Source organism: Haliaeetus leucocephalus, unplaced genomic scaffold (assembly GCF_000737465.1).
Source record: "Haliaeetus leucocephalus isolate CR32 unplaced genomic scaffold, Haliaeetus_leucocephalus-4.0 Scaffold339, whole genome shotgun sequence".
NCBI classification, from domain to species: Eukaryota; Metazoa; Chordata; class Aves; order Accipitriformes; family Accipitridae; genus Haliaeetus; species Haliaeetus leucocephalus.
Window position 1 is genome coordinate 2,330,839 of NW_010972775.1, and position 25,131 is coordinate 2,355,969.

At 46.5% G+C, this 25,131-nt stretch overlaps 1 protein-coding gene across 2 annotated transcripts; it reads left to right on the forward strand.

The window, feature by feature from the left end:
- Positions 1-1,353: 1,353 nt before the first annotated feature.
- Positions 1,354-21,533, forward strand: PPCDC (phosphopantothenoylcysteine decarboxylase). Of its 2 annotated transcripts, XR_774618.1 has the most exons (7): positions 1,354-1,422; positions 3,306-3,472; positions 8,918-9,013; positions 12,668-12,796; positions 14,866-15,034; positions 17,377-17,453; positions 20,906-20,985. XR_774618.1 is itself a non-coding variant. In XM_010571630.1 (6 exons), exons 2-6 carry the CDS (start codon positions 3,320-3,322, stop codon positions 20,989-20,991), a joined length of 633 nt encoding a protein of 210 aa, XP_010569932.1. In that variant the 5' UTR covers positions 1,354-1,422; positions 3,306-3,319; the 3' UTR covers positions 20,992-21,533. The 2 variants fall into 2 exon arrangements, 1 of the variants encoding a protein (XP_010569932.1); XM_010571630.1 differs by lacking the exon at positions 17,377-17,453 and having other exon boundaries at positions 20,906-21,533.
- Positions 21,534-25,131: the final 3,598 nt, after the last annotated feature.

Consider the following 25,131-nt stretch of genomic DNA (forward strand, 5'->3'; position numbering starts at 1 on the left):
GCTGTGCGAGTCCCCAGCCCCTTGCCCCCCATCCCCTCTAGCTGTCTGGTGATGCTTGTCTGTGACTCCTGCCCACGAGAATCACCCCAAAGAGGAACTTCTCTTTTCCAGCAAAGCACACCAAGAATAGTTTCCTTTTTAAGGGTATCACTTCAGTCACTCTGCAGTAGGCAGTCGTCTCTTGACAAGACTAAAATGCAACTAATGATAAAATGCCTGTCTGTGTGTGTGTGTATATATATATGTATAAAATGTAAGGAGAAAAGTAATCCTTTGCTGAGCCTATTATGTACTTAATCAGGTTTAAATATTGTGCAATTCATTGATAGCTAGCCTAAAACTTACTATGCCAAATCACGTGCTGTCATCCATGTCTAAGAAATGATGAATTAAGTGACTTCACCTTTTGCATTTACCGTAAGATGCATAAATAATATCTGTAACAAGCTGTAACTAACAGACATTGCTTCAGCATCTAACCCTCCTCTCCGGTGCGTCTCCTAAATGTGCGAGCATGAGTGCTGACCACTGAGGTTCGCCCCTGCGGCTCCAGCCTTCCTTAGTTGTAGCTGACACCATCAGAGGGACGCCCAGGGAGTGGCTGCTTTTAAGCTGTATCCGGAAAGGGCTGGGGACCACCCGCCACGTGCTGCCCCCCGACCTGTCCTGCTTCTCCTTTGGACAATAAATGAGCGGTCCTCTTAACCTGCCTCTCCCCCTGCCAGCTCTCTGCGGCTGCCCTGAATCCTGTGGGAAAGGTTTCACGCCGCCCTGGGCTCATCCGTCAGCCAGAGCTGCTTCCTGGGGGGGGATCCAGGAGTAGCTGAAAAGGCCCCCTTTTCTCTACCCTGTTCCCCCTCTGCTTTTTTTCCCCCTAGCAGTGAGTTTTCAATTGCCCTCCCTCCTCTCTAAAACCTTGCCGTGAACTCGGATCCTTAAACAGCTTTCCGAGGAACGCCAAACCGCCTGCCTGCTGCTGCAGGGCTCCCCGGCGTTGCTGGGGTGCCGAGGGGCGCAAGCACACCCCCCCCCCCCCCCCCGCCGGGCCAAAAGCCCCTCTCGGTGCTTCAGGCGCCGGCAGACGGAGCCGGAGCCGCCCAAACCCAGCGCTCCGGGGCCCCGGCGGGGTGGAGGGCAGGGAAGGGCAGAGCAGGTCCCCCCGGGGGCCGAGCAGGGGCTGCCCGGGCCTGGGGAAGGCGACCGCCGCCATGTCAGCACCTCAAGGGCCTCCGCGGCGCGCATGCGCAATCGGCACCAATCAGCGCTGGAGGGGGTGGGCGGTGTTTCCCAGCGTGCCCTTTGCCTTCCGGGGCGCGGAGGGGTTTCGTGCCCCCGTTGCTTGGCGATGGCGGGTCGAGGCTTCGGCGGGAGTAGGCCGCGACCCGGCCCCTCTTGAGCGGGCTCCGTCGTGTCTCTCTGCCGGTATATAAACGTTGTTTGTTTGCGTTTGGGAAATCCCCGGGGTTTCTCGGTTCTGTTCTCTGCCTCAGCGGCCTTTACGAGGCTGTTTTAAGCGTAACTGCGGCATTAAAAAGCTAATAAAATAACTAAGTAGGACTGTAAGCTGCTTGCTTTCTAATGGCTTCTTGGCTGATTCCCCAGAGCTGGATTTGGGTAAGGGGAAAGCGCGGCCCAGCATGTCGCGCTTTTGTTTTGTCACTAATAGCCCTTTTTGAAAGCTGCCTATTAAAAAATTACATCTTATTCCCCAGGCTTTAAGATGTGGAAGCTTTGGCGAATTAATTGTCATTTAGTAATCATAAGGGAAGTGGATGTTTTCCTTGCTGTGATGGCATTAACTTAATTTTAATTAGATATAGATAAACATGTAAAGTGTTGCAGTAGTGTTGAAATCGCCTAGCCTTCCCTCTAACTACTCTTCCTAATCAGTGCCTAGATGCTCAGGCTGAAATCGTGCTCTTACTCTGGCAATTTTTTTTTATAAACACACTGAGAAACCTCAGGGGCCCGAGTTAAACACATTAATTTGAAGCAGAGCATGGAAAAAGAACATGTTATTGCTGTTGTGTTGCAGCGGATGGGTGCGAGGTGGTTAGAAAGGATGTTTGTGCTCCTGTGTCTCAGTGGCTGGGTGCAGAGGTCAGACTTCCACCTAACTGCTGCAGGAGCATGATCTGAATCGCCCTGTGAAGGATCCTAAATGAAACTTGCTGCTGAATTATCCCGGGGGCTGACCGAAGGGGTAAAATTTCTGTCTCTCAGGAATACAGCCCCCTCACTCCAACATTCAAGTTGGTACCAAAAATAAGGGCAGCATAAACCTCTCTTTCTTCCTTTTTGTTCTACCCAAAATGCTTCCAAGTAACTTCCTCCAAATAACAAGGATGTCGGTAAAATTCAATGAACTTTACCAAATCCCAGTGTAATGTCTTTGCTAGAAACTAATTTTTCAGATTTTTTCAAGAAGTGAATTTGCCCTTTGCTAATTGCTCATTAAGCAGAGATTGCTCACGTCGATTCTGCGGAGGAACACTTTTCCTCACCAGAACAGTCAGTTGTGACTTATCCGTGTGGCAGCAGTGCAGGGAAGCTGGGAAGGAGGCAGGAGACCTGAATTAAAGCTGCTTGCTCAGCCTGCCTTCCGAAGCAGCCGCATCAGCCTGCAGATCGCTTTGCTCAGCGCTGGTGGGGGAGTGAGCAGTTCTGACTTTCACGTCCCTGAGAAGGTGTTTTCACTCGGTGGGCTGTTGTGTTCTACCTCTTACTCACTGTTTTGGGTTTTTTCCCTGTCTGCTAGGGAGTAGTTTCTAGTGCTGCTGTAAATACATAGTGATCCAGTGGGAAGTAAGATGATAATGCTTGCCTCAGGGCCCCAAAATTTTTAATTATTAAAATGTCTCCCTGCTTTTATTACTCACCAGAGAGTGCGAAGGGAAACCAACTCGGCTGGGGGTTTGTGTCTTCCCAGCAGTCAGTGTGAAAGGTACGTTTATGGTAAAATCTGGACCATGTTCCACGTGTGAGAGCATATCTTCGTTCTGGGGGCCATGGGCTTTACCAGAACACTTTTGTGGCCTGCCTGCGCAGATTTTAGCATTCTGTTTACCAATATCGGAGAGAAAATTGTAATTAAACAGGAGTAGGCTACTGCTATGCTTAAAGGTCTGCTGATGATTGAAAGTGTTGCGGATCGGGATCTGAGTGTTCATCCTCAGACTGAATTACTCTGGGTCTTGCATAGTCCAGGCTTAGATCCGTGCCCTCAGGAACAGTTGGAGCCTTGCTGTGCTAGCCTCACTTGGAGGCACCATTAGTCAAGTGTCTTTGTTTTTCTGTGCTTGCAGAGTTTGATTGGAGCATGGAGCCCGTCTCCCCACCAGAACGAGGGTTTCCTGCAGAAAAAAGGTCATCTGTGCCGCAGAAAAAATACCGTGTCCTGGTGGGTGTGACTGGAAGTGTGGCTGCCCTGAAGCTGCCTCTGCTCATTGCCGAATTGCTGAAAATCACTGGGGTGAGTAAATCTATTGGTAGAGTATTGTAAAGTTGGTGTTACCCTGTTTCTCTTTTTGAGGAGAGATTATGTGGCTTCTGTTGAAAAGAAAAGTTCCTTCTGGCTTTGAGCCCTTTAGTTAGAAAATTTGTTGGGGGAGGATTCCTCCTGTTTTTAAAAATCAATTAATACTTTTTCCTATCATTTCATACTTCTCTAGACTTAAGAGTTAGCTTTACATCAGGCTTAAAGAGCAGTAACTCTTCCTGGATATTTCAATAGGCAGACATTTAGATTAATGAATATGACAGTACTATTGTTCAGCTCAGCTTGCTTAATTCTCTCAAAAATGATTGAATAGGTCCTTGCTTTGTTTTTCTTTTCTTTCTGGAATATGTCCTTGTCGGTCAAATTATTAGATCTGGCTACAGACACAGGTGATGCTTTCTGGAACTTGAAATCTCTAATTAGGATATTGCAATTTTCCATAGGTGAGGTGTGGAGTTTGCAAAAATGGACACTGCTGTCTGACCAACAAAGGGAAACCATCTCTTGTAAAAACAGAAATAGAAAATACAAGCTGCTAGATTTTTTTTTTTTCTGGAGTGTATTTGCTGGTGTAACAGAGGTGTCCAGCAGAGGCCACTAGTGACTAGAATCAGAGAGGGAGATGTGCTAACTTTTGCTGTGGAATAAAGTTAGAGGAAAACGTAGAAAACCTTTAGCTTTTAAGAAACTAAGTGAATGTTTTGGAGCAGTAAAATGAAAGAGTGGCAGGAGCAAGAGGGTGTACTTAAATATGCAGATATATTGGTTAGATTGCTTAATGAATATTCTTTTGCATGATTTCAGAGGCTTGACCTTGTAGATACATTAACATAGAGTCAGAAGAGGTGCATGACGTATCTGGTTTATGTTGATATCCAAGCTGGAAAAGGGTACTGAAGATGTGGCGAGCTGTTGGGCACCGGTTCTGCCAGCTGGGCTGGCATTGTGGGTTGCAAAGAGGGGCCTCGGTTAATTTATTACTTGACCTGAAATGATTAGTGAGGCCAAAGGTCCTAGCATGAAGTAAGTGGGCCAAAGAAAAGTGATACCAAGGAAGGGGGGTGACCAGACCAGAGCCAGGGATATGCACCTCTGTCTCTTGGATTGGCTTCGCTGTTGCTTCTTTTCCTTTGCTCTTGGTGCTTGGAACATCCTTCTTTGCAGGTGACAGGAAGAATGCAAACGATGCACTGTAGGAATCTAGGTCAAATGTATTCCTTTGGTCTGAACATTTGATTTAAAATTAAAAACTGCAGATGGCTGGACCTAAATTCTCTGTGAAGGCCCATAGGTTCTGTGACATCCATTGTAGGCTTTGTGGTCTCTGGTTTTAGGCTTTAGTTGCTTAAAAAGTGAAAGTGAAGCATCCAGTCCAGGAGCTTCTGGTACTTAATTTATTAATTAAAATTATTTATTTAGTAATTTCTGATGTGATTTCAAGGCCTGACCTAAAGCCTGCTGAGGCAGTGTAACTTTTCCATTGAGTTTGTTAAGTCCTGCACGAGCCTGTTGCATCAATTTCTTTACTGGTGGAATAGAACTTTAAAAAGCCATTGATGGAAGCAGGGCAGGAGCAGAGGAAGGCTTTGATACTAAAGGAGATGTGGTCAGAGTGTTGAACCAGAGTTGTTAGTTTAAATTGATGTTTTGGCTAAAATGATCCTTGGTGAACAACTTGGCAATATGATTTTGCACTCATTAAACTTTAACATCTCCTTGAGGGTGATAATGGATGTGACTACATCTTACTGCCTTTTGTTTAACCTCTTTGAAGATCTAGGAAATTTAGACAGCATCAGCTTACACCTTTCAGGTTATTACCCTTGCACCTGGTGCTGTGGGGAGACAGCACATAGTGTCTCATCAGGACACTGTGGGTAACTCTCATAGTTGTGCTACACTCACACACATTGTCTCAGGCTGATTCCTAGAATTTTTGAATGGCCTGGCAGGAATATGATGACAAAAATCCTGTTGGCAGGATATTGGTTAGTCACAAAGGCAATGACAGACCTTTCTGTGGGCGAAATGTATTGCTCTTGAAGGTACAGGATGTCATCTGGACTTCTAGGTTTAATCACGTCATGTCATTTCATTGTGCTCCTGCCAGGTAGCCTCTACATCAGCTTGTAGGTGCCATTTAACAGGGGAGCTACTCATTCTCTTCTGCAGCAGTTGTTACTGAAGCTCAGTCTGCTTGTAAAGATTTTGCTGTCAATACTGAGAAAGTGATGAAAAAAATCATACACACACCCTTACCCCAAGCAGAAATGGCTGTAACAGGAGAATCATCTAACAGAGACCAGCAATATTGCCTGAACACAGGAGAGCAGTTTGGCAGTAAAATTTACACTGGAGAATTGGCTTAAGTGGTCCAAGTAAAAGAGCTCTAACTAGTCTAAACTGTCTCCCATAAAGGAGTTTCTGAGTGTGGCTAGACTGCCTTTACTGTTTAAGGAGGGATATATCCACAGGCAAACAGAGGGTGTGCCAGGTAAATAGAAAGAAAAAACAATGTAGGCTAAAGTGATCTTGAGAACACTGATCTCTTTCCAACGTAGCTGGAGGGACTTGAAGGACTTGCTCAGAACAAGGGAACCAGGAGCCCACCCCAGCAGAAAACCTTAATTAGGGAGAATATTTAACTAATAGAGCAACTTTCTTGGGGGAGTGGTGGAGTCACCACCACTCGGAGTCCTTCAACATCCCTCTGGTATGCTCTAGCTTGTAGTGGGTTGGATGCAGTACTCGATAGCCAGCTATTCCCTATTCATGGGCTTACGCTTTGAAGAAATATGTTTTTTTTTAAGACCGGAGATAGTTTCATAACCGTCTTTAAAAAAAAAAAAAACCAAAACACAAAACAACCAGAGTGTCTTTTGGGGATTTTTCTGTGTCCTTTAGCCTTAGAGAGGTATTTCTGGTCTAGATTAGAAAATTTTGAATAGTGACGCAATTGAAGTAGCAAGTGACAAAATATGTCACATGGTAGATCGAGTTGTATCACCTAAAAATCCTTATACCGTTATGGCTAACTGTAAAATAAGAATACCACTAACAAACATCACTGCTGAAAACTTGTAGTGCAGACCTGGCCTACTGGTACCATTTCAGAGAGCAGACATGCCCCTTGAAACTGCACGTTGCTCTTTAAAATCACCAAATAAACAGTATCTTGCAGACTGCGAGGTTAACACCTCACTGAAGCCCATGGCATGGCAGAGAGCAGCATTAGCACCTTTGTGGGTGTCACTGCGTGGCTCCAAACACCTTCCTGTGAGGTGAAGTTAATATGGAAACAATACGGTTGATTGCTGTGAATATGATCTTCACACTCGAAAGCACTAGAAATGCAGCTGTGATTCCAAGTTAGGGTCACTTGAAAAAGAGCAGACATTTACAAGAGGCAAAGAACCAAACATATAGTACCAAATACTGCTGTTATGTGCAGCTATATTTTCCCATTGCTTTTTCTTCAGGAAACAGGAAAAATTACCAAATTGACCATGATATGCTAAGGCTGGGATTTTCCACTGCTCCCAGCTGTTATTCTAGTCATGTAGGGTGCAGATAATCAACAGTGCTGCATTCCCAGTCAAATAGATAGTGTTGGGGAGATAGGTTAACATGTTTTGTCACTTCAACCACTGCTGTTGAAGATAGCTTCTTGGAGGTTGGAGGTTTTCAGCAGTCTGTTTTAGCAAGAGTGTGCAGACTAAGTGCTTCATCAGTTTTGTACCTCAGGCCACAGTTTTCTAGTGGGAAGGAGTTGTTGGTGAGGCTGGTTTCTCCCCATCTCTCTGTTGCGCTAATAGGACCATGCAGTGGGTTGCACTGTGAACTGCTTGAAGGAGCAAACAGTGGTTGAAAGTGGGCAATAACAAAGAAAAGGGTTATTTTTTGCTGTAATCAATGGCCTGAAGTGCATCTTCCACGTTACCAGTCTTTTTGGACCACTCCCTCCATGTGTTGGCCCATTTGTTGACTGGTTATAAGGTACATCCTTGGGAGAAATTGCAGATGGAAGTACAGTTGCATGTCCTGCATGGCTGATCAGTGCATGCAGAGCCACTTCGACACTGACTCTGCTTTGCTGCTGATCCCAGTGTGTGCAGAGCACCTCCGGTTCACTGCATGCAGCAGGCAGCTGTTTGTGACATTTGTCAGAGCTACAGCTTTGAGCAGGTCACGCAACACGTAGATACCAGGAAAAAAACCCCTTTTTCCACTTGTTAAGATTTCTGTGGGAGGAAGTGAAAGGATCTCGTGTCATAGGGCACCTTAGCACCTCATAAGTGTGTATGTCAAATAAACATCCAAGGGACATAATAGTGTTTCCCCAGTATATACCATATAACTGAAGGTTGCACTGGCTTTCAACGAAGCAGGCAGGTTTATCTAAGATTTTGCAGAGAACCTTCATACACTTTCACCCAGTCTCTCTTTCCTTTGTGGAAGCCGCTGGTTTACTGTTTTGACTGCACAGAAACCCTGGGCTATGAACATATCTACCCAGAGGTTTTCCTCTTTCCAACAGCTTACCTTGGTAGGAAGAATAGCTGGAAGACACAGCTCTGACTTGCTTCTGGTATTTTTGCCCCTGGCTGGAGCAAGTCTGATTAACACGGTTTTAAAAAGTAGCATCCAGTAGTCTGTAGCTACCTCTCCACCTTTGGCACCAGGAGATCATTGAGAGAGGGGCAGGGGCAGAAAGAGACAGAGGGAGGTGCAAAAGGTGGTCCATTCAACCAAGAAACTGTTCTCTCTCTTCCAAAGCCACTCTTTCCTGTGAAGCCTTGTGTAGCAGAGGTGGGCTGGCTTTGCGCTGGTGCTGCTGAGACCCAGCTAACCTACTTGTCCCTCAGCAGTTCTTTTGATCACTCAGCACTGTGCTTTCTCTTGGCACAGAGCTTCCTCTTGGCTCCGAGTGTGGGAAGAATGATCCTGCAAGTGCCGTGTAGGCATGCCACCCCTCGGCAGTCCTCTGTGCTGTGGTTAAGGGAATCCACTGAGGCAAGATGCTCTCCTGCTCCCTTTGGCAGGCATGTTTTGAGATTAAAGGGCATCTTTCACAGAGCTTTGGTTTGCTGCTTCTTACTGTCGCTTTGAAGTTCTGTACAGAACTGCATCTCATTCTGACCTGCTCTGTCCTCTCTGCTGTCCCCACTGTGAACTGGCCATGTGAACGTGTTTGGCGGGTGGTGACTCAGCACCTGCCCATTTTAGGGTGGCATGAAATGAGTCTTTGGCTCCTGTGAGTACCTGTGGTGGCCTGGCCTTTCAGCTGTGAATAGGGGACGTTCCTCTGAGAATCTACGTAGCTTTCAAAATCTTTGCGGCTGGAGCCCTCCTGCTCTACTCAGCTTTACAGGATTATCCTCAAGTCTAACCATTGGTCTTTCTTTCTTTTCTGATTAGGTCGAAGTGAAAGTGGTCACTACTGAGAGAGCAAAGCATTTCTACAATGCCCAGGAGATTCCTGTCACCCTCTACAGTGATGAAGATGAGTGGCAGGTGAGTTGTTCTTCCTCTGGAGACTGGAAGGGCTTCTGTCCTGTCCCCACTAGCCACATGTTTTGTAATTCAAGTAGTTTTGTCATGCACTCGTGCCTTCAACTTCCAGAAGGCCAATGGGTCATGCTTCAGAAAAAAAGCAGGCTCCCTGGGAGATTCACTTAGTTGTTCAGGTGCTGAACAACAAATAGGAGCATTCCTCTAAGTTTCTCTGCAAGAGACCGCATTTATTTATTTTTTAATCCCAGGCCAAGACTCACTTCTTTGTTCTAGTAATGTATGCTTTGGAATATGGCTTTCAAAGAATGTGGTTCCAACCATGCTGTAAATGAGGAATAAAAGAAAGGCTGCCCTGACTGTACCGGATGATTTTGTACCGCCCTAGCAGACTTGCAGGAGGCAATGAGGGTAGAAGTGGTCTCTTACCACGCTGGGCTCAGCTGCTATCCGCAGCTCTGAGAGGAGTATCAGGAAATGTCAAGAAGGCCACTGCAGAGTCGCAGTGAGGGTGTTTGGTGCTTGTCGTGAGTCATACTTGTCATGAAGGCAACAGCTTAATTCTCCTTAACGCTACGTATTCTGAATCTACAGGCATCGCTGACATTCACAAAACTACCTACATTGCTTTAAAACTCAGGCTGGTGTCTGACTGGATAACCTTGTGCTGGTAGGGCCACCCTGATGTAGCAGTGGAGAGGAAGGCCAGTACCTGGAGATGGCGGGCACCAGTGTGACAGGTGGCTGGAAGTTAGAGAGGTTCTCCTGGTGGAAGTAGTGTTTATCTCAGAGGTGTCTGCATCTGTGCTCCTGCGCATACATAGAAGAGCCATTCCAGTAAGGGATAGCTCAGTTGTCAGGGCTGTGAACATCTCTAGACGTTGTAAAAGGGCTTTTTCTCCTGACTACAGTTTTGCTGACACGCGTTGAGAGTATGAAGAGGTTCATTTTATAAACATCTTTTTTTTTTCCTATACATTTTATCTCTACTTTGCAGTACCGATCTGAGTACAAGGTGATCTACTCTTTACCAGTACTCTTGCCAGTGTGCTCACACATGAGGATCACTTCTGTGTGGAGAGAGGCATGCTAATGGCAATGGCCAGGAAGCTTTCTGACTCACCTAGGAGAGTGGTGGAGATCTGCTGGGCCCCAGGGTGCTACAGCTCCAGGCAGTTATTTCTGAGGAACCCTTGGTGGGGTGATAGAAGAGGTGCAGGTCAGGCTTTGAGGTCTGCTGGCACACTGGAAGGCAGGCATGGAGCTGTTGTGGAGTGGTTTGGTCTGCTTAAAGAATCACTTTCAGTGGTATTAGTAAATATGATTTAATAGGAATTTATATAAAAGTGCGACTTCACAGAATTCAATGGCAAGGTTCACTCTATTGCTTAGTACATGGATGAAATGTACACAGGAAAATTAAGTTAGAATCAGACTAAAATTAGGTATACAGAGACCGAAGACAAAATAGGGTAAAAGAGAAATATACAAAGAAAAATCGAGTTAGAATTGATGTCTCATGATTTGTACAGAGATCAGGAATATAAAAAGGGTAAGGGAGACCCTCCTGCTGAGTCACGAGGTTCAGAGAAGACCCCCTTGCTTTCTGGGGGAGTCGGCTGTCGGAGAGGGAGACCTGTCGGAGTCTAGGTGCGGCTGGATCAACTCCTAGTCCCAGACTTGGTCAACGGTTTATATCTAAAGGGATTATGAGTATAATAACAGCCTGAGATTCATTCACAGTTGAATGAAGTTCACGACAGTAATCTAAGTATAGATTTGAAAAGCAATAATTTGTAATATACTTGCTATAGAATATTCAGATTAGTATACACACACATCCAGAAAGGCACTAAGAGATGTACATAAGCAAGTTAAAAATTCCCCTCGAGTTCAGTGAAAATATTTACGTTGAATGCTTCAGCATCTTTCTCAATGAATGAAGGGTCAAGCCTCAAGGAGCGGAGAGAATTAGCCCAAGTCTCATTGGCTTTTGGCGACAGACCTCCGATCTTTGCAAACAGAAAAGTTTGCGAGCTCTGAGAGGCGTCCCACTCAGAGGGAGATGCTGGTTGCAGCCCACTGCGGTCCAGGAGACCTCAAAGGGTCTCAGTACCACTGCTTGTAGGTTCAGGAGGTGATTGGCTTTAGTCATCAGCAAATTACTGGGATTCCAGCTGTGCTGGTACCGTTCCACGTGAGTTACGATTCAGATAAGGAATGCTCTGGGGCTGTCAGAGAATGACTTAAGATTCAGATACGGGATGCTCCAAGGTTGTCAGGGGAGGACTGGGATGTCTCAAGGTTGTCGGGAGAGAACAAATTATCTCTACTGTCGTTTTTTTATTTTCACTGGGTAGCAGGAGTCCTTGAAACAGTCCGCATGACTCCCTGTCTTAGCCATGTGAGGGTTCCTGGTACGGTCAAGGGACACTTAACTGCTTGACTCATTATACTTATGCTAAGGCCTAGTGAGACTTCCTGAGTTCATAGATCAGCCCAGAGAGGGGGAAGAAACGCACTGCCACGGGAGTCCTTATAACATGCCGTTCTGACAGAAGGGAGGGAAATAAGCCTGCTCCACGTCTGTTTGTGAGATATTTTATTCTGAAAATAAAACTACAATTTTCAGTGCTTCTAGAAAAAAATAGACGTGAGTGGAGAAGCTGGGAAAGGTGTCAGGAAGCACCAGCTTTCCGGATGCTGTCTTTTTGTTGTGGTTTCCAGTGACTCAGAGAAGGAACAGTTTGTGGCCCTGATGCACCTCTTGCTGGCCTGTGGTTGTGTGTGTCCTCTGGGGATTGAGCACCTGATGCTGTTTGCTGCCTCTGTTGACACTTTCCCAGTTAACTGTGCTATTAAGAAAAGACCAGGACTCTTTCGAGCAACTCAGAGCTTTAGTGGAAGTAGAAATATTCACTTAAGAGCCAAGAGAGGATGATAGTGCCCAGCTGGCTAAACCTCATCCATCCTAGAGAAAGCCAACAGGACTGTTCCCTACTGTACTTAACAAGGGTTTACTTTGCAGCTGTGAGTATGCGTAGGGGTATGCATCCTAACTGAAAGTGACTTGTGCAGTTAGGGGTCTATACCTCGTTAAAAGCCGGTGGACAGCTTCACTTCAAAGAAATCTGAAGCTTATAAATCACATGGGTTCCTCAGGAAATGTGACCCCTGGCTTTGTCCTGTCTGGCTTCAGTTGGCTGATAGGATGGAGCTCTTTTCTCCGCTCAGGTATGCTGTGTGTTGGGGGAACTCTTATAAACAATTCTGAAGCTGAGGGATTGTGTGAATGGGAAGTATATGGTGAAAGCTCTTTCCTGTGAGTTGAAATCTGTCATGGTTGGACGTGTGAATTGTCTTTGTGGGGAAAGGATACCCATTTGTAAAGCGCTGAGCACATCGGTGCTGTCTGTTAACTGTGCTTTCTAAATGTAGCTGCAACACGGCCTTCACTGGAGGAGGGGGGAAAATCAGAAAAGTGAGCACTGTGGCTGCAGTCCCTGGTTCCCCACGCTCTCAGATCTTGCTTGATATGAGAGTAATTCTTTCCCCTTAAGTTTACATGGTGGTTACTAATGTGGTATTGATAAAGTGACTGTTACTCACAGTGTTCATTGTGAGGGTTCCATAATCTGCATCTTGTCTCATCCACAGCTGTGGAAAGGTCGTTCAGACCCAGTCCTGCACATTGAGCTCAGACGGTGGGCTGACCTTATGGTGGTGGCACCTCTTGATGCAAACACGCTGGCAAAGCTTGCGAATGGCATCTGTGACAACCTGCTGGTGAGTAACCGGTGCTCTGCCTGAGAGTTCTCTCACCTCCCAGTGTTAGACTGTCTGACCTTTCTTTCATGGAAAGTCTTATGTTTCTGCAGCATCAAGGACAGTGAGATTTGCATGTTCTGCTCCCACTTCATATGCTTGTCTCTCTCTTCCGATAGTATGGTTCCCCTATTCCTTCTCAAACAGTTGTTCTTTTCTTCCCTGACCTACATCTTTTTCCACTGCTTGGCTCCATCAGGTTCTTCCATTATTTCCCAGTCTCTGCTTTGTGCCTTTCCTGCTTTTTCTGATGGGTGGTTATTTCTTTGTTTCTAACTCCACCCTCTCTCTGTCATGCATGTACACACACAGGCGTGCGCACACACACTTGCACTCACTTTTGAGTTCCTCTCTGCGTTTTTTAGATGCAATCTGGAAAGACACCTGTGAGATCAGATAAAATTGTTTACTTCCTGCTGCCTCACCTCCTCCCTCACCTAACTGCATAGCACAGAAATTCGAACATGCTCACACTTACTTACCTTCCATTTTCAGCTACAGGGGATTTTGCTTGTTCAGGCTTGTTTTTCTGGTATTAAAAGTGCTCCGGCTCAAAGGCTGATCAGAAAGTGTATTAAAAGAGTGTCCTTCTCTGTTGGGTTATGGGGACCTTCAGCCAGGCTGAATGCTTTGTGTCTAGTCATTAGGTCTTCATTAGGAGAAGTCATAAGCATTAGCCACCCAAAAGATCTGCCAGAAAGCTGCAGATCTGCAAATGTTGCTGTGGTGCATCACCCCTCAATAATGCCAGGAGGCTAGAACTAGGAATGGAGGGTAGCACATCAGCTCTGGCCAGGGAGCCCTGCATGACCAACTTAGCTGTTCAGGTAAGAGGAAGTGCATATGAACAAACAAAAGTACACCCAGAGCAACAGCCCTCATTTGTGTGAGTAGATCACTGGAGATCTGAGAGAAGCCAGAAAGAGCTGTGGGAGGGACAAGCAAAGTCTTGTCCTTCTGGGTCCCCTTGGTATTGTAGTAGATGTGATGGTGGTAGCAGGGGGAAGAGCTCAGGAAGGATGTTAGGGAGGCATGGCTTCACAAACTCCTGCCAGTCTTTTTGGAGAGCCTTGTGGTGGGAAGAGGTAGCTCCAGCAAAGCAAAGCAAGTGCTGGAGGTGCTGGTTGGCAGGTTAGAACAGATTCTAGCAGACTTTCCTGTGCTGGGAAGGGTTCAAATCACAGGGCATAAAAAAGGATGGGCAGGGTTCTCATGAGTACTTTGTGATCTGAGCAGCGACCCTGTACTGGGGACTGTTGCTACCTGGGAAGTTACCTTTGCATGATTTAAATGCTGCTAGGCCTAGGGAAACTGATGGACATTGCATTAAGAGCAACTAGCATTTATCTTTTTAAGGACATGAGGTGATACTGGGTTATCTGGAAGTTATGTGTTGCTGAGGAGTCAGATATGATTCCCTGTAGCACGCAGGAGCTGCTAGATGGTTTGTAATCTGCCAGCATCTTCTGCAACAGCCCAGATGTGTTCATCTTATCCTCTGTTTGTGTCCTGGAAGCAGCAGTGCTTCCCCCTGTGAGGACTTACAGATCCAGTTGGCATATCATTTGAAAAAGGCTCACTTGCCAACTTTTTGTGTTTAGCTCTACAGCTGGCTTATCTGAAGTGTTGCCTGGGGATTTCTCTATAGCTGATATGATCTGTGGCCACCCCTCAGCTTCTCTCAGTCTCCCCCATGGGCTGGCAGTCTGCACGCATCATGTTCCAGCTTGGTTTGCTCCAGCGATTGGGCTGCTTGCTTGGCCCCATGCCAGAGTAGGATGGGAATCTATCCTTTTTGTTGCTTCCCTCATCTTTCTTGCCTGTCAGAGATGAGCTTTGCTGGAATATAATACAAATTAGTATCAGCCCAGTGGATCTGCCTGTGGGCTAGTCCAGCTGCACTGACAGATTGAGGCTTTTGGCCCCTAATGACACACAGGCTGGGAAAGCGCTTCTGTGTGGCAAAGTGATGAGAAGGAATGAGGAAAGACAACCCATCTCAGAGCTGAACCTCTTGGCTTCTCTTGCAGACTTGTGTCATCCGTGCTTGGGATCTGAGCAAACCTCTGCTCTTCTGCCCAGCTATGAACACAGCCATGTGGGAACATCCCATCACAGCTCAGCAGGTGGAGCAGCTGAAAGGCTTTGGCTATACAGAGATCCCCTGTGTGGTGAAGAAACTAGTGTGTGGAGATGAAGGTCAGTCCTTTTGCATGTCTTCTGACTCTTCCTGCACGAGTGCTGCTCTTATCCTGAAGGGATGTACGTTCTTTTGCTGTGTAGCCTTGTTGTGAAAGAGGTTTTGTTACACAGCTTGGGTTTAGCAGCAATTTAGGATTTATTAATATTTTTGAGATAGATCACAAGATTAGGTTGTATGACTTTAACAGTACCTAATTTTGAGCCAATTTAACAGAGTGATTCAACGGAATTTGTTACAATCAGATTTGTGACTTAGTTAAATATTCAAAAATGGCAAGGATCACCCCAAACTTACAGCAGGGTTGGAGGTTAAAGCAAATCACACACACGCACGGACAGATAGAACAGTTCTGAACCAAATCACAGAGACAGGCAAAATAGTTCCAAACCAAACTGCAAATGAACATACACAGATACAGACACACAGAGGTTAACCTTCAATTAAAATTTCCCTCTCGTGAGTTTCACAAATTACTCACTTTTATGTGCTGACATTCATCAACAGATGGTCAGTAAACTTTGCAAAATCTGGCCTTTAAGTCCTAGAGAAATCATCGACGGACAATCTTCAATCCTCACGAAATCTACCCGGAGAGGTGTCCCAGCTCAGGGGGAGGTACTGGGTCACACAGCCTGCTACAGTCCCCAGAGAGCTGAAAGGGTCTCTCCTTGGATCGCTATTTATAGGGTCTCGAGATGATTGGCTTTGCTCATTGTTTTACATTCTGGTCACAATTTGTGCTGAGTCATCCTGATGTACCATTCAGGGAGCAGATAGCCCAGGTGTGGCCAGGGGGTGCCTGGCGCCCGTAAGTCTCTGCACTTGCAACCAAGATAACAGCACAATGGGAGGTTTTCCAGGCATGCATGGCTTATCCTGAAATATCAGGGTGGTCCTGATGTGCCATTCAGGCAGCAGATGGCCCAGGTGTGGTCAAAGAGTGCCTGACACCCTTGTAATGAAGGTAACAGCACAATGGGAGGTTTTCCTAAAGCATGCGTGGCTTATCCCGAGATCTCAGAGTGGCCCGGGGCGGGGCGCTACACCACCACAGGCCTTCAAGATGTTGAACTGTGGGGAGCAGGTACTTATCGCCAGGGTTTATTCAAACAAACTGAAGCTTTGCCCTGTGCTAGCTGATATCTATTATTATTGTTCATTAATTTTTAAGTAGTCTTAAGAGACCATCCAAGCCAGGCTTTCAAATGGGCCGTTAGATAGGCCTGTTATTTAAAAGAAATACTCATTCAAGAAGAGAGTAGATCAAAGAGAAGGAAGGCTTCGTGGTGAGTGTTATCAGCCTGGGATTTGGGTGTCCTGACCTTGCTGTCTACTGTGACTGTGGGCTGTTTTCATCGTGCCTCAGTTCTTCATCTCTAACATAGGGATAATATCTTATCCCAGAGAGCAGACAATGAGAATAAGCGCTTTGCAGACGTGGCTGAGGGTGTAGCTGGATGTGCATTTAACATTTGTTGTTGTTTGTTGCCTGGGTTACTTTTCAGCTTCCCAATTGAGTTCTGATTTGGGGTTTTGACATCAGACTTATCTGTGAAGTGAAAGAGAGGGGTAGGGAAAGCTGTCATGCTTAGTTTCAGAAGACTTAACTTGCAGTGCTAAGAAATACTACTAAAATGGTCTCATTTGTATTTTAGGACCTGCTTTAAAAGGAGGTATTTTGACTTTTGGAAGGTTTTGAGAAGGGCTTTTATACAAGCAATTTGGATGAATGGATTCACTTTTTAATCAAAATTTTCTTGGACAAATTGTCTGTAAAACATCACCCAGTTCTAGCCATAATAGCAAATGTGCTATTACCTGCACAGTAGTATACTCGTACTTCTGTTTAACAACCCCAACTCCAGCAGGATTTTAACCGTTCTGTCAGATAGTTCAATAAACAGTCTGTAGCGAAGACAGGATGTTAAAATGTTCTTCATGGTTAAATTCTAGGGCTGGCTTAGTTTCTGAATTCTTCGGTAGGTGCAGGGTTTCTAGAGAGTGTTTTTTTGGAGCTGAAGACTAAGAAATATTTACAGTTAGGTAAGTGTAGTCAAGTAACTCAGGCATCAGTTGAAATATCCTGGACAATTATGCCCCCGCTGGGATTTTAGACCTGATTACATCAAATTTCTTACGTACTTGTAATAATGTTAAGGGAAAACGCCCAAAAGAGGTCATTCTGCGCAGACGTTTTGGCAGAAGTGGAAGGGCCATCTGGCATAGCTTCTTTGTCCTTTATTTTTTCCCTTCATCTTTTTTAGTATGTATATAGGATCTCTATTCCTGTAGTAAGCAGCTGAGTGCCTCCTAATGGGTCATATGCTTATTCTTGCAGGTTTATGCACCTGAGGCAGAGCTGTGTTGTTGTCATCCCTGTTTCATAGATGGGGACCTGAGATGCAAAAGGGCCATGTGAGTTGACTCACCAGCACAAATGGATTAGAGTTGCATGGTGAACATGATTTCCACCTTCTGCTGCTCCACCCTGCCCCTTTGCTTGAGGGTTGCTGCCCTTGCGACAGGGATGTGTGAGCCACATGAGAAGCAGCATGTGAATTGCTGTGGTTGGTAGCTCAGAATGGCAAAGTAAACCAGCACTGATCAGCAGTTACCTCATTCCACCAGCAGTCATTTGGGAGCTGCTTCATACTCAGTTCAGCTGTCTCTACTGTGAGAACAAACTCCTGAAGGAGCTTGTAGGAGAGGGATGGTACGGACAGCTGGGGCAGTAGTAGCCACATCTGACTTGACTCCGCTTGTGTTTGTGAGTCAATTCACAACAAGATTTTCCTGTTGGCAAATTCCAGGATTTTCCTGGCAGTATGTAGGCTAATTATGGCAAAGCAGTTGTTGTGGTTTAACCCCAGCCAGCAACTAAGCACCACGCAGCCGCTTGCTCACTCCCCCTCAGCAGGATGGGGGGAGAGAATCAGAAGGGTAAAAGTGAGAAAACTCGTGAATTGAGATAAAGACAGTTTAAAAATTGAAATAAAATAATAATAACAACAATAACAATAATAATAACAAATTGTAATGAAAAGGAAGATAACAAAGAGAGAGAAATAAAACCCAAGAAAGACAAGTGATGCAAATGAAAACAATTGCTCACTACCAACTGACCAATGCCCAGCCAGTCCCCGAGCAGCAGCCCCCCAGCCAGCCTTTCCCCTAGTTTTATTGCTGAGCATGATGTCATATGGTCTGGAATGTCCCTTTGGTCAGTTGGGGCCAGCTGTCCCAGCTGCGTCCCCTCCCAACTTCTTGTGCCCCCCCAGTGTGAGAAGCAGAAAAGGCCTTGACTCTGTGTAAGCACTGCTTAGCAATAATGAAAACATCTCAGCATTATCAACACTGTTTCCAGCACAATTCCAAAACATAGCCCTGTACTAGCTACTATGAAGAAAATTAACTCTATCCCAGCCAAAACCAGCACAGCAGTAATGGACTCCAGGTCTCTGAAGACCCAAGATAGTCTCCACCACTTTTTCCTCTCTTCTCCTCTGTTTTCAGGCCTTTCACCCCAAGGCTTCTTCTTCCACACTAATTTCGGTTTTGTGGGTTTCATCCACAAAGGCATTTGCCCAGCTTTTACCCAGGCAGCAGGTAGCAAAGCTCACACATCTGGTGCAGAAGAAAAGAAATTCAGTTTGCATCAGTTTTGTCTGTTGACATTGTGGTTTGTCTTGCTGTAAAAGAGGTTTATCTTCCTCAACTCATGTGGCTGGTCTCACCTGAAATGGGCAAGATTCTGACTGCCAGTGAGTTTCTGCATTACAAGCTTTACCTGATTAATTTTTCTTCTTTAGTAAATGGGTGGTTTTAGACATAGAGTCCAGCTAAAAGAGAGTTAAAATAAATTAAATTGAGTTGATAATTAAAATGTTTCCTTGATTGGATAGTTAAATGTAGGTTACCAGCTGTTGGCCTTGATGATATCCACGTGCCATGATATAAAGAGGCTTTGAGAGGTGCTGTACCACACATGGGCCTGCAGCAATTTGCCTTTGCAAAAACGTTTCCAAACTGCTCGTACCTTCATTATCCTTGGCTGCATTTCTGAAGCCTGGCACACTGAAAGATAGAAATCAACCTGTAGGCATGAGCTGTGCTGTAAGACAGGCTGCTTAGCAAGATTTTGCTCTGCTAAACCTAAAAATCCAGCTGTGAATTGCCAAAGATGTTGAGGAAGTGGGTGGTGGAGGACAAAGGCAGGCCTTGGAAATGTTCTCCAAGGGTGTAGCTCTGCCAAACTGTGCAGAGGCAGGCAGGGAATTTCTCCTGCTTAGCAGGACCTGTCAGCTGCAGCTCCTCTCCTCAAGGTTAGGAGATCAGAAGGGCCCAAATCTGCCTGCAGCTCATCCATGGGATGCTTCAAACCTCCTGGGATTTACAGATCTGAAAAAGGCATAGTGGAGAAGGAGTCTTACTTTGCAAGGAAACACAATTTTCTCGACCTTCCAAAAGTATCATTCTTCATCACAAATCCTCAGTTATATCCAGTTATACCTTCTGTCCCAGACAAGGCTCAGGTAGCTCATCTGTACTGGAAAACTGAGGGTCCGGGCAGATTCAGGCCTGTAATCTGCCCAGAAGAAAACACCTCTCCCTGCTGGTCAGGATGACTTTTCCCCTTCCCCTCTGCCTCCTGCCTGCTCTCGAGTTGTTACTGTTCTTTAGAGGCTGCTGGTTTAGCTGTTCATCTGTGCGCTCGCTAACCTAGCTGTGGAAGCAGACCAGAAAAAAAGAGGAAAACAAAACCTCCCAGGACTAATTTCTGATGACCAATAAGGCACGTATTTTAAATTATTAGAGCAATTAGCCAGCAGAACAAAAGATCAACAGAGACTCCATCTTTTCAATCTTCCAGTGGAGACAAATGCTAGTGGGAGAAGTATCTTTCCTCAGTCCCAAACAAATTATAGGAGTGAATGGACTGAGTTCTGAGTGCTGAGTTCAGTACACAAGGTTGGACAAGATGATTTAATGATCTCTGGCCTTAAAATTCTGAACCTAAGTTTAAAAAGTATTGCAGAGGGAAGCAACAGCGCAGCATAGATTAGATGTTCATCTGGCAACTAACCAGTCTGAAAGGAAAAGCTTTTACATTTTGTTCTGTCCAGCACTCAGTCTTCTCCAAGAATTATTCCCAAGATTCAAGCTGGTGTGAATCCAGGACAGCTTTCTCTAATGTGGGTCTAACTGCAGAGTCATGGGAATGGTATGAATTCGGCAAGTCTTTTTTATAGGCAAAGGCTGTTTCAAAAAGATACCAAACACACACAATGTTTACAGTGGAGAAAGGAGGTGAAATAGGGTATTTTGCTATCCACATGCTTTTTGGGGGCACTTTTGCACACTTGCCTCCAGGGCAGTGTGATCTAAGATAGTAAGTCCCTGTGCGGTCAAGGGTTAGATGCAGACACTTCTGGAGATGATTCAGAACATGAGGTACTTATTAAGGTCATATGAGTTGCCTTTTGAGGTTTCCTGCCTCTCTTCATTGACTGTCTGAGGAGCTTGTACTCCTGCTTAGACTTCAGAGTTAGGAGCCAAACTAAGTTAGCATGAACACTCTTCTCGCTCTCCTCCCCTGATGGCATTCAACTGTGCCACAAAATCCCTGCAGAACCAGGTGGACTGAGCAGATCCTCTGGCCTCCACAGTTGCTTTCTGTTGGGCGAGTCACGAGGAAACATGTGGGGATACTTGGTGAGCTTTGCTGTGCTGTGCCACTGTTGTGCATCTCATTTTCCACAGCAGTATGGCATGTAGAGAAGAGAGGTGCTGGGACAGGGAAGCACGTGCCTCATGCTGTCTCTGTGGGACCTGGATTTCACCATGTGGTTTTGCTCTTAACCCTGCAGGTCGAGGTGCCATGGCAGAAGTGTGGACCATTGTGGAGAGCGTGAAAAGGATCCTTGAAGAACGGGACTTGTCAACGCAGAGCTGATGGTTTGGCATGTAAATTGTATTTGTGTGCCTCCATGATGATTTGAAGATAAAACCAACAGGAAGCTGAGTCAAGATGGCATGTGTACCTATAGTGTGCTCTTCAACCGAAAGAGTCAAACGGTTGTCTTCCAGCTGGTGCCAAACTGAAATGTGGTACATCACTGCAGACTTTCAGAAACCAAAGCCAAGAACATGCTGCTTTAGTGTGGGAAAACCCTGTGGTATCTCACAGAGAGGGAGTAACGTTCCCCTAGGCCACTCGGCCCCCAGTATTTCACATGTACTCCTTTCCGAGGAGGCTGCAGAAGGATTTGCCAATGTATTTCAGGTCCAGTGGTTCCTCCAAGAGCTGCCAGAGAGGAAAGTGCTGTGCAAATCCTGGTGATGGGGATAATGCCAGCCCCTTCCAGCATGACAGTGTGGGGACATCCCTGCTCTCCAAAGCCTGGTCCGTAGCTGTGCTGGCTTCACCTTTCCAGCAGGAGTCACTGTCCAAAAAGTATTTGCCCTCCAGAAAATTAATAAAAGAGAGCTTTTAATTCTGCCCCTGAAGAATTGCCTCTTGTAGCTGCTCTGGGGGGTGTTTGCACCTAACGTCATTGCTAAATTGTTGCGTCTGCCTGTGTTTTTTATCAGAGATGGGAAAAAAAAATTACTGAAAGAAGCTATCTAGTCCTCGAATTAGCCTTTGCCCTTTTGTATCTGTTAACTGGATAGGGATGCAGACATCAACCGTGAACCAAAATGACACCTGCCCATCCGGGTGCTCCAGTCAGGAAATGAACAGGCTGGGCCCTTGTGGAAAGCCAGGGTGGGTGTTTCCCAAGGGAGAGAAGTCAAACTTTGCCTATGATGATCCTTTTTGGCTTGAAAATTAACTGACTGGCATGAAAAAATTGGGAAATCCTGTAACCTCTTGGGCCAGACCGGCCAGGGCTCCCCCAGTCCAGCCTTTCCTTGGAAATGTGATCCTGCTCCTGAGGGTAATGGGAGCAAACTGGGGCTGTTGAACATGTTGCCGTAGCAGAGCACTGCTGACCGAGAGAGTTTATTTTTAACTAGACCCAGTCAAATTTAAGGCCTTCAGTACAGAACGTGCATCCTGCCTATGGTGGCAACCTTCAGACGGCTACGCAGGAGGGAAGAGGTTATCGGACTATATTTGCTTTCCTTATCTATTCCACACAAATAAAAACCTCTGAACTTTCCCATTTTTGGCTCTTCCACCGACAGAGATCAGGGGATTCAGAGCTTCTGGGGATCCAGTCAGAAGGATCTTCATGTGAGCAGAGCTTGTGGCTCACATGATGGGCTGTAGCAGTACCCTAGTCGTGAACTTTGCATTTTGCCAGTGAAGTCTTTGAGGTGTGACCTGCATCGTCTGTTCATGTTCATAGCATGATGAAAGCTATCCACCTATCAGAGGATCTTCTTTAAGCTTATTGAAGGCAGTAGAAGAGAAGCTTCTTGGTTTCCATGAGTTTTGTAGTGAACTTTGTTTCTCCTACTTACAGAGAAATATGTGTTCTGGCAGTTGCAGCTGTAACTCGACCTTGGGGCTCTGCTCTGGCTCTGCCGTGGATATCTTGTGCGGTTGGAGTTGCTTATCCTTCCTCCTAGTCCGTGACTTGGCAATGCAGAAAATCTGACAGTAAGGTTCCTCATACCAGGTCAAAACACAATGTCCTTGATAAGAGTGTTCATCTGTTACAAGTCTCGTTTGCTGGCTTAAGCTACTCTGGAAACGTTGGCAGGTATTGCCTAGCTTCTTTTGGCACTGGAGAGTGGGCAAGGTGGTGTACAGTGTACGCTGCAGAGCACAAGCTCTGATAATTCAGCAGAAAGGGGGTAACGTGGCATTTTTAGATAGAGAGTTTATGCCAGGTCACCTGATCGCACACCGAGCTGACACCAGTCTAAGTGGGCTGATCTGTCAGGCAGAAAGAAAACTGCGAAGGCTACAGAGTTGCCTCTCAGGCTTGTTGAGAGGCTTAAATTAAGGCCTGCAATGAACTTAAAGATCCCTGAATAAAGGGAGTTAATTCTTTGTCCTGCAAATATGTAGGGCAGCAACACAAATGTATAGCTGAGCAGAACCTGAGGGAATGAGGGGAGAACTTTTCACAGCTGCTGAAAAACCCACAAAGAAAACTCCTCTGTAGAGGACACCGCTCCCGGTCTGTCTCATCTCTGCTGCAGAAACAGATACTAATTGTGCTGCTAAATGATCCTCTGCATAATTGCTGTGATTTCTAATTGGAGGCAGGTCATGATAGCTTTACAGTTTGGGGTAAACCCATGCTTTGGGGCAAATAGAAGAAACAGTTAAGTTCCTTTTCAGAGGCAGAGGGCTGAAGCAAGAGCAGCTTCCACCCCTAGCGCAGGCACGCATCCCCACCCACGGGAGGTAGGTGCAGGCAGCCTGGGGGCAGGAACGCTTCACTGGCTGCTTGCTGTGGAAAAGCAGCAGAAAGAGACACCGGAGGAAGCCCTGTCTGCCATCACATGAGTTTGGCCTTAGGAGGGGACTTTGGGACAATGCCATGCTAGGACAAGGCTTGGGGTGATGAGTGAAGGGCCTGATTCAAAACTAGGGCTTTGTGCAGGTTCGGTAAATAGGCAGTGCCAGCCTTGCTGCTGTTGAACCAGGACAGCTGGGCTCCACTTAGCCGCTGAGGTCGCCAAGAGATGTTGAATGATGAATTCCTCGAGGCAGACAGACTCATCTCCATCCCATGGAGTTTTGTGTATGTTTCAGGTTTGCAGGGGAGACCCGAGATGCTGCCTGCATGCTTTTTCTTTTCCTTCAGCTCTTCTCTCGAAGCCGCACGCTGATTTTTTGTTTCTGTGAAAATCTCTGATGACCGAGGCAGCATCCCTGTGAAACCTGCTGTGTTGCACTTTCATTCATGCTGCTTAAAACTGTTTCTCTCAGCACTGGCTTGGGAGCGATAAACAGCTGGGACAAAAGCTCAGCTAAGGCAGCAACCCTCCTCCTTTCCTGTGCTTAGACCTAGCCTCGCCTGGGCTCGGATGTGAATCTGAGCACCCATTTCTCTGGCTGCTTCCCCCCATCCCAAACTTGTGATCCCTTTGCTGCTTGGCTTCGTGGAGCACTGGAGGAGGATGGAGATGCTGTGGTGCTGCTTTGCATCCAGATGGTCTGGCTCCGAGTGCAGTGCTTTGGTCAGGAGTTGGCTCCCCAGATGTCAAGTCCCTCTGCTGTCACTTGGCATGGGAGGTGCGTCATCCCACGTGCTTGTCCCATCCCACGCCTTTGTCCCGGGAGCCTGCAGCAAGAGTAAAGGCATGTGAACTCAAATAAAAGAAGTGATAAAACCTCCCCACTTTTAGACTTTCGAGCAGTCACGTCTCTGCGACACACCTGGTTTCGAAAGCCTGTGTGCAGCGGCTTCACACCCCGGGGCTCCGGATTTGACACCTGCCTGCAGCGAGCCGGGCGGCGGGGTTCGCACCTCCGTGGCGCTGCCGGCCGCCCGGCGAGCGGGGACGCCGCCTGCTTTGTATCTTCGAAAGCGTGGGGCAGCAGGAAGCGTTTTTTTTCTTCCCCGACCACAGCGGGGCTGGGTGCTGGGAGAGGGCGATGGCGATGGCTGCCAAGCGAGGGGTGATGAATTGGTGGTGGCAAGTGAGAACGTGGGGGTGCTCATACAGATGGGCTTTCCCTGCTCTGGCAGAATTAAAAATACCCAAATAAAGCCCTGAGAAGTGAGTCTTCCTTCTGTAAGGTTTACATGGTGATTGCAAGACTAGTTATTGATTATAGAGAGATTGCAAGACTATGGCAACATGGGATTACTCCTGCAAAGATGGACCCTGGTGAGCTTGGCGAGCTGCGGGGTTCGCCGGTGCTGCAGCCCCCCACCCTGCCCTACTCCCCATCCTCAGCCCAGCGACTCACAACCTCTCTTTGAGTGACGGGCAAGTACTTTTTGAGTGGAAAAGGGAGGTGGTTCCGAGGTCTCAGGCTCCAGACCGCTGCTATTAACAAAGGAACTGCTGATCCACCTATTTGTAACCCACTGCATTGTAGACAACTGGCTTTGGGTTTTATCCTGTCCACCGCGAGGTCACAGTGTGTCCGTTCAAAGCCACACTGTTACACCTGTGGCAGGGC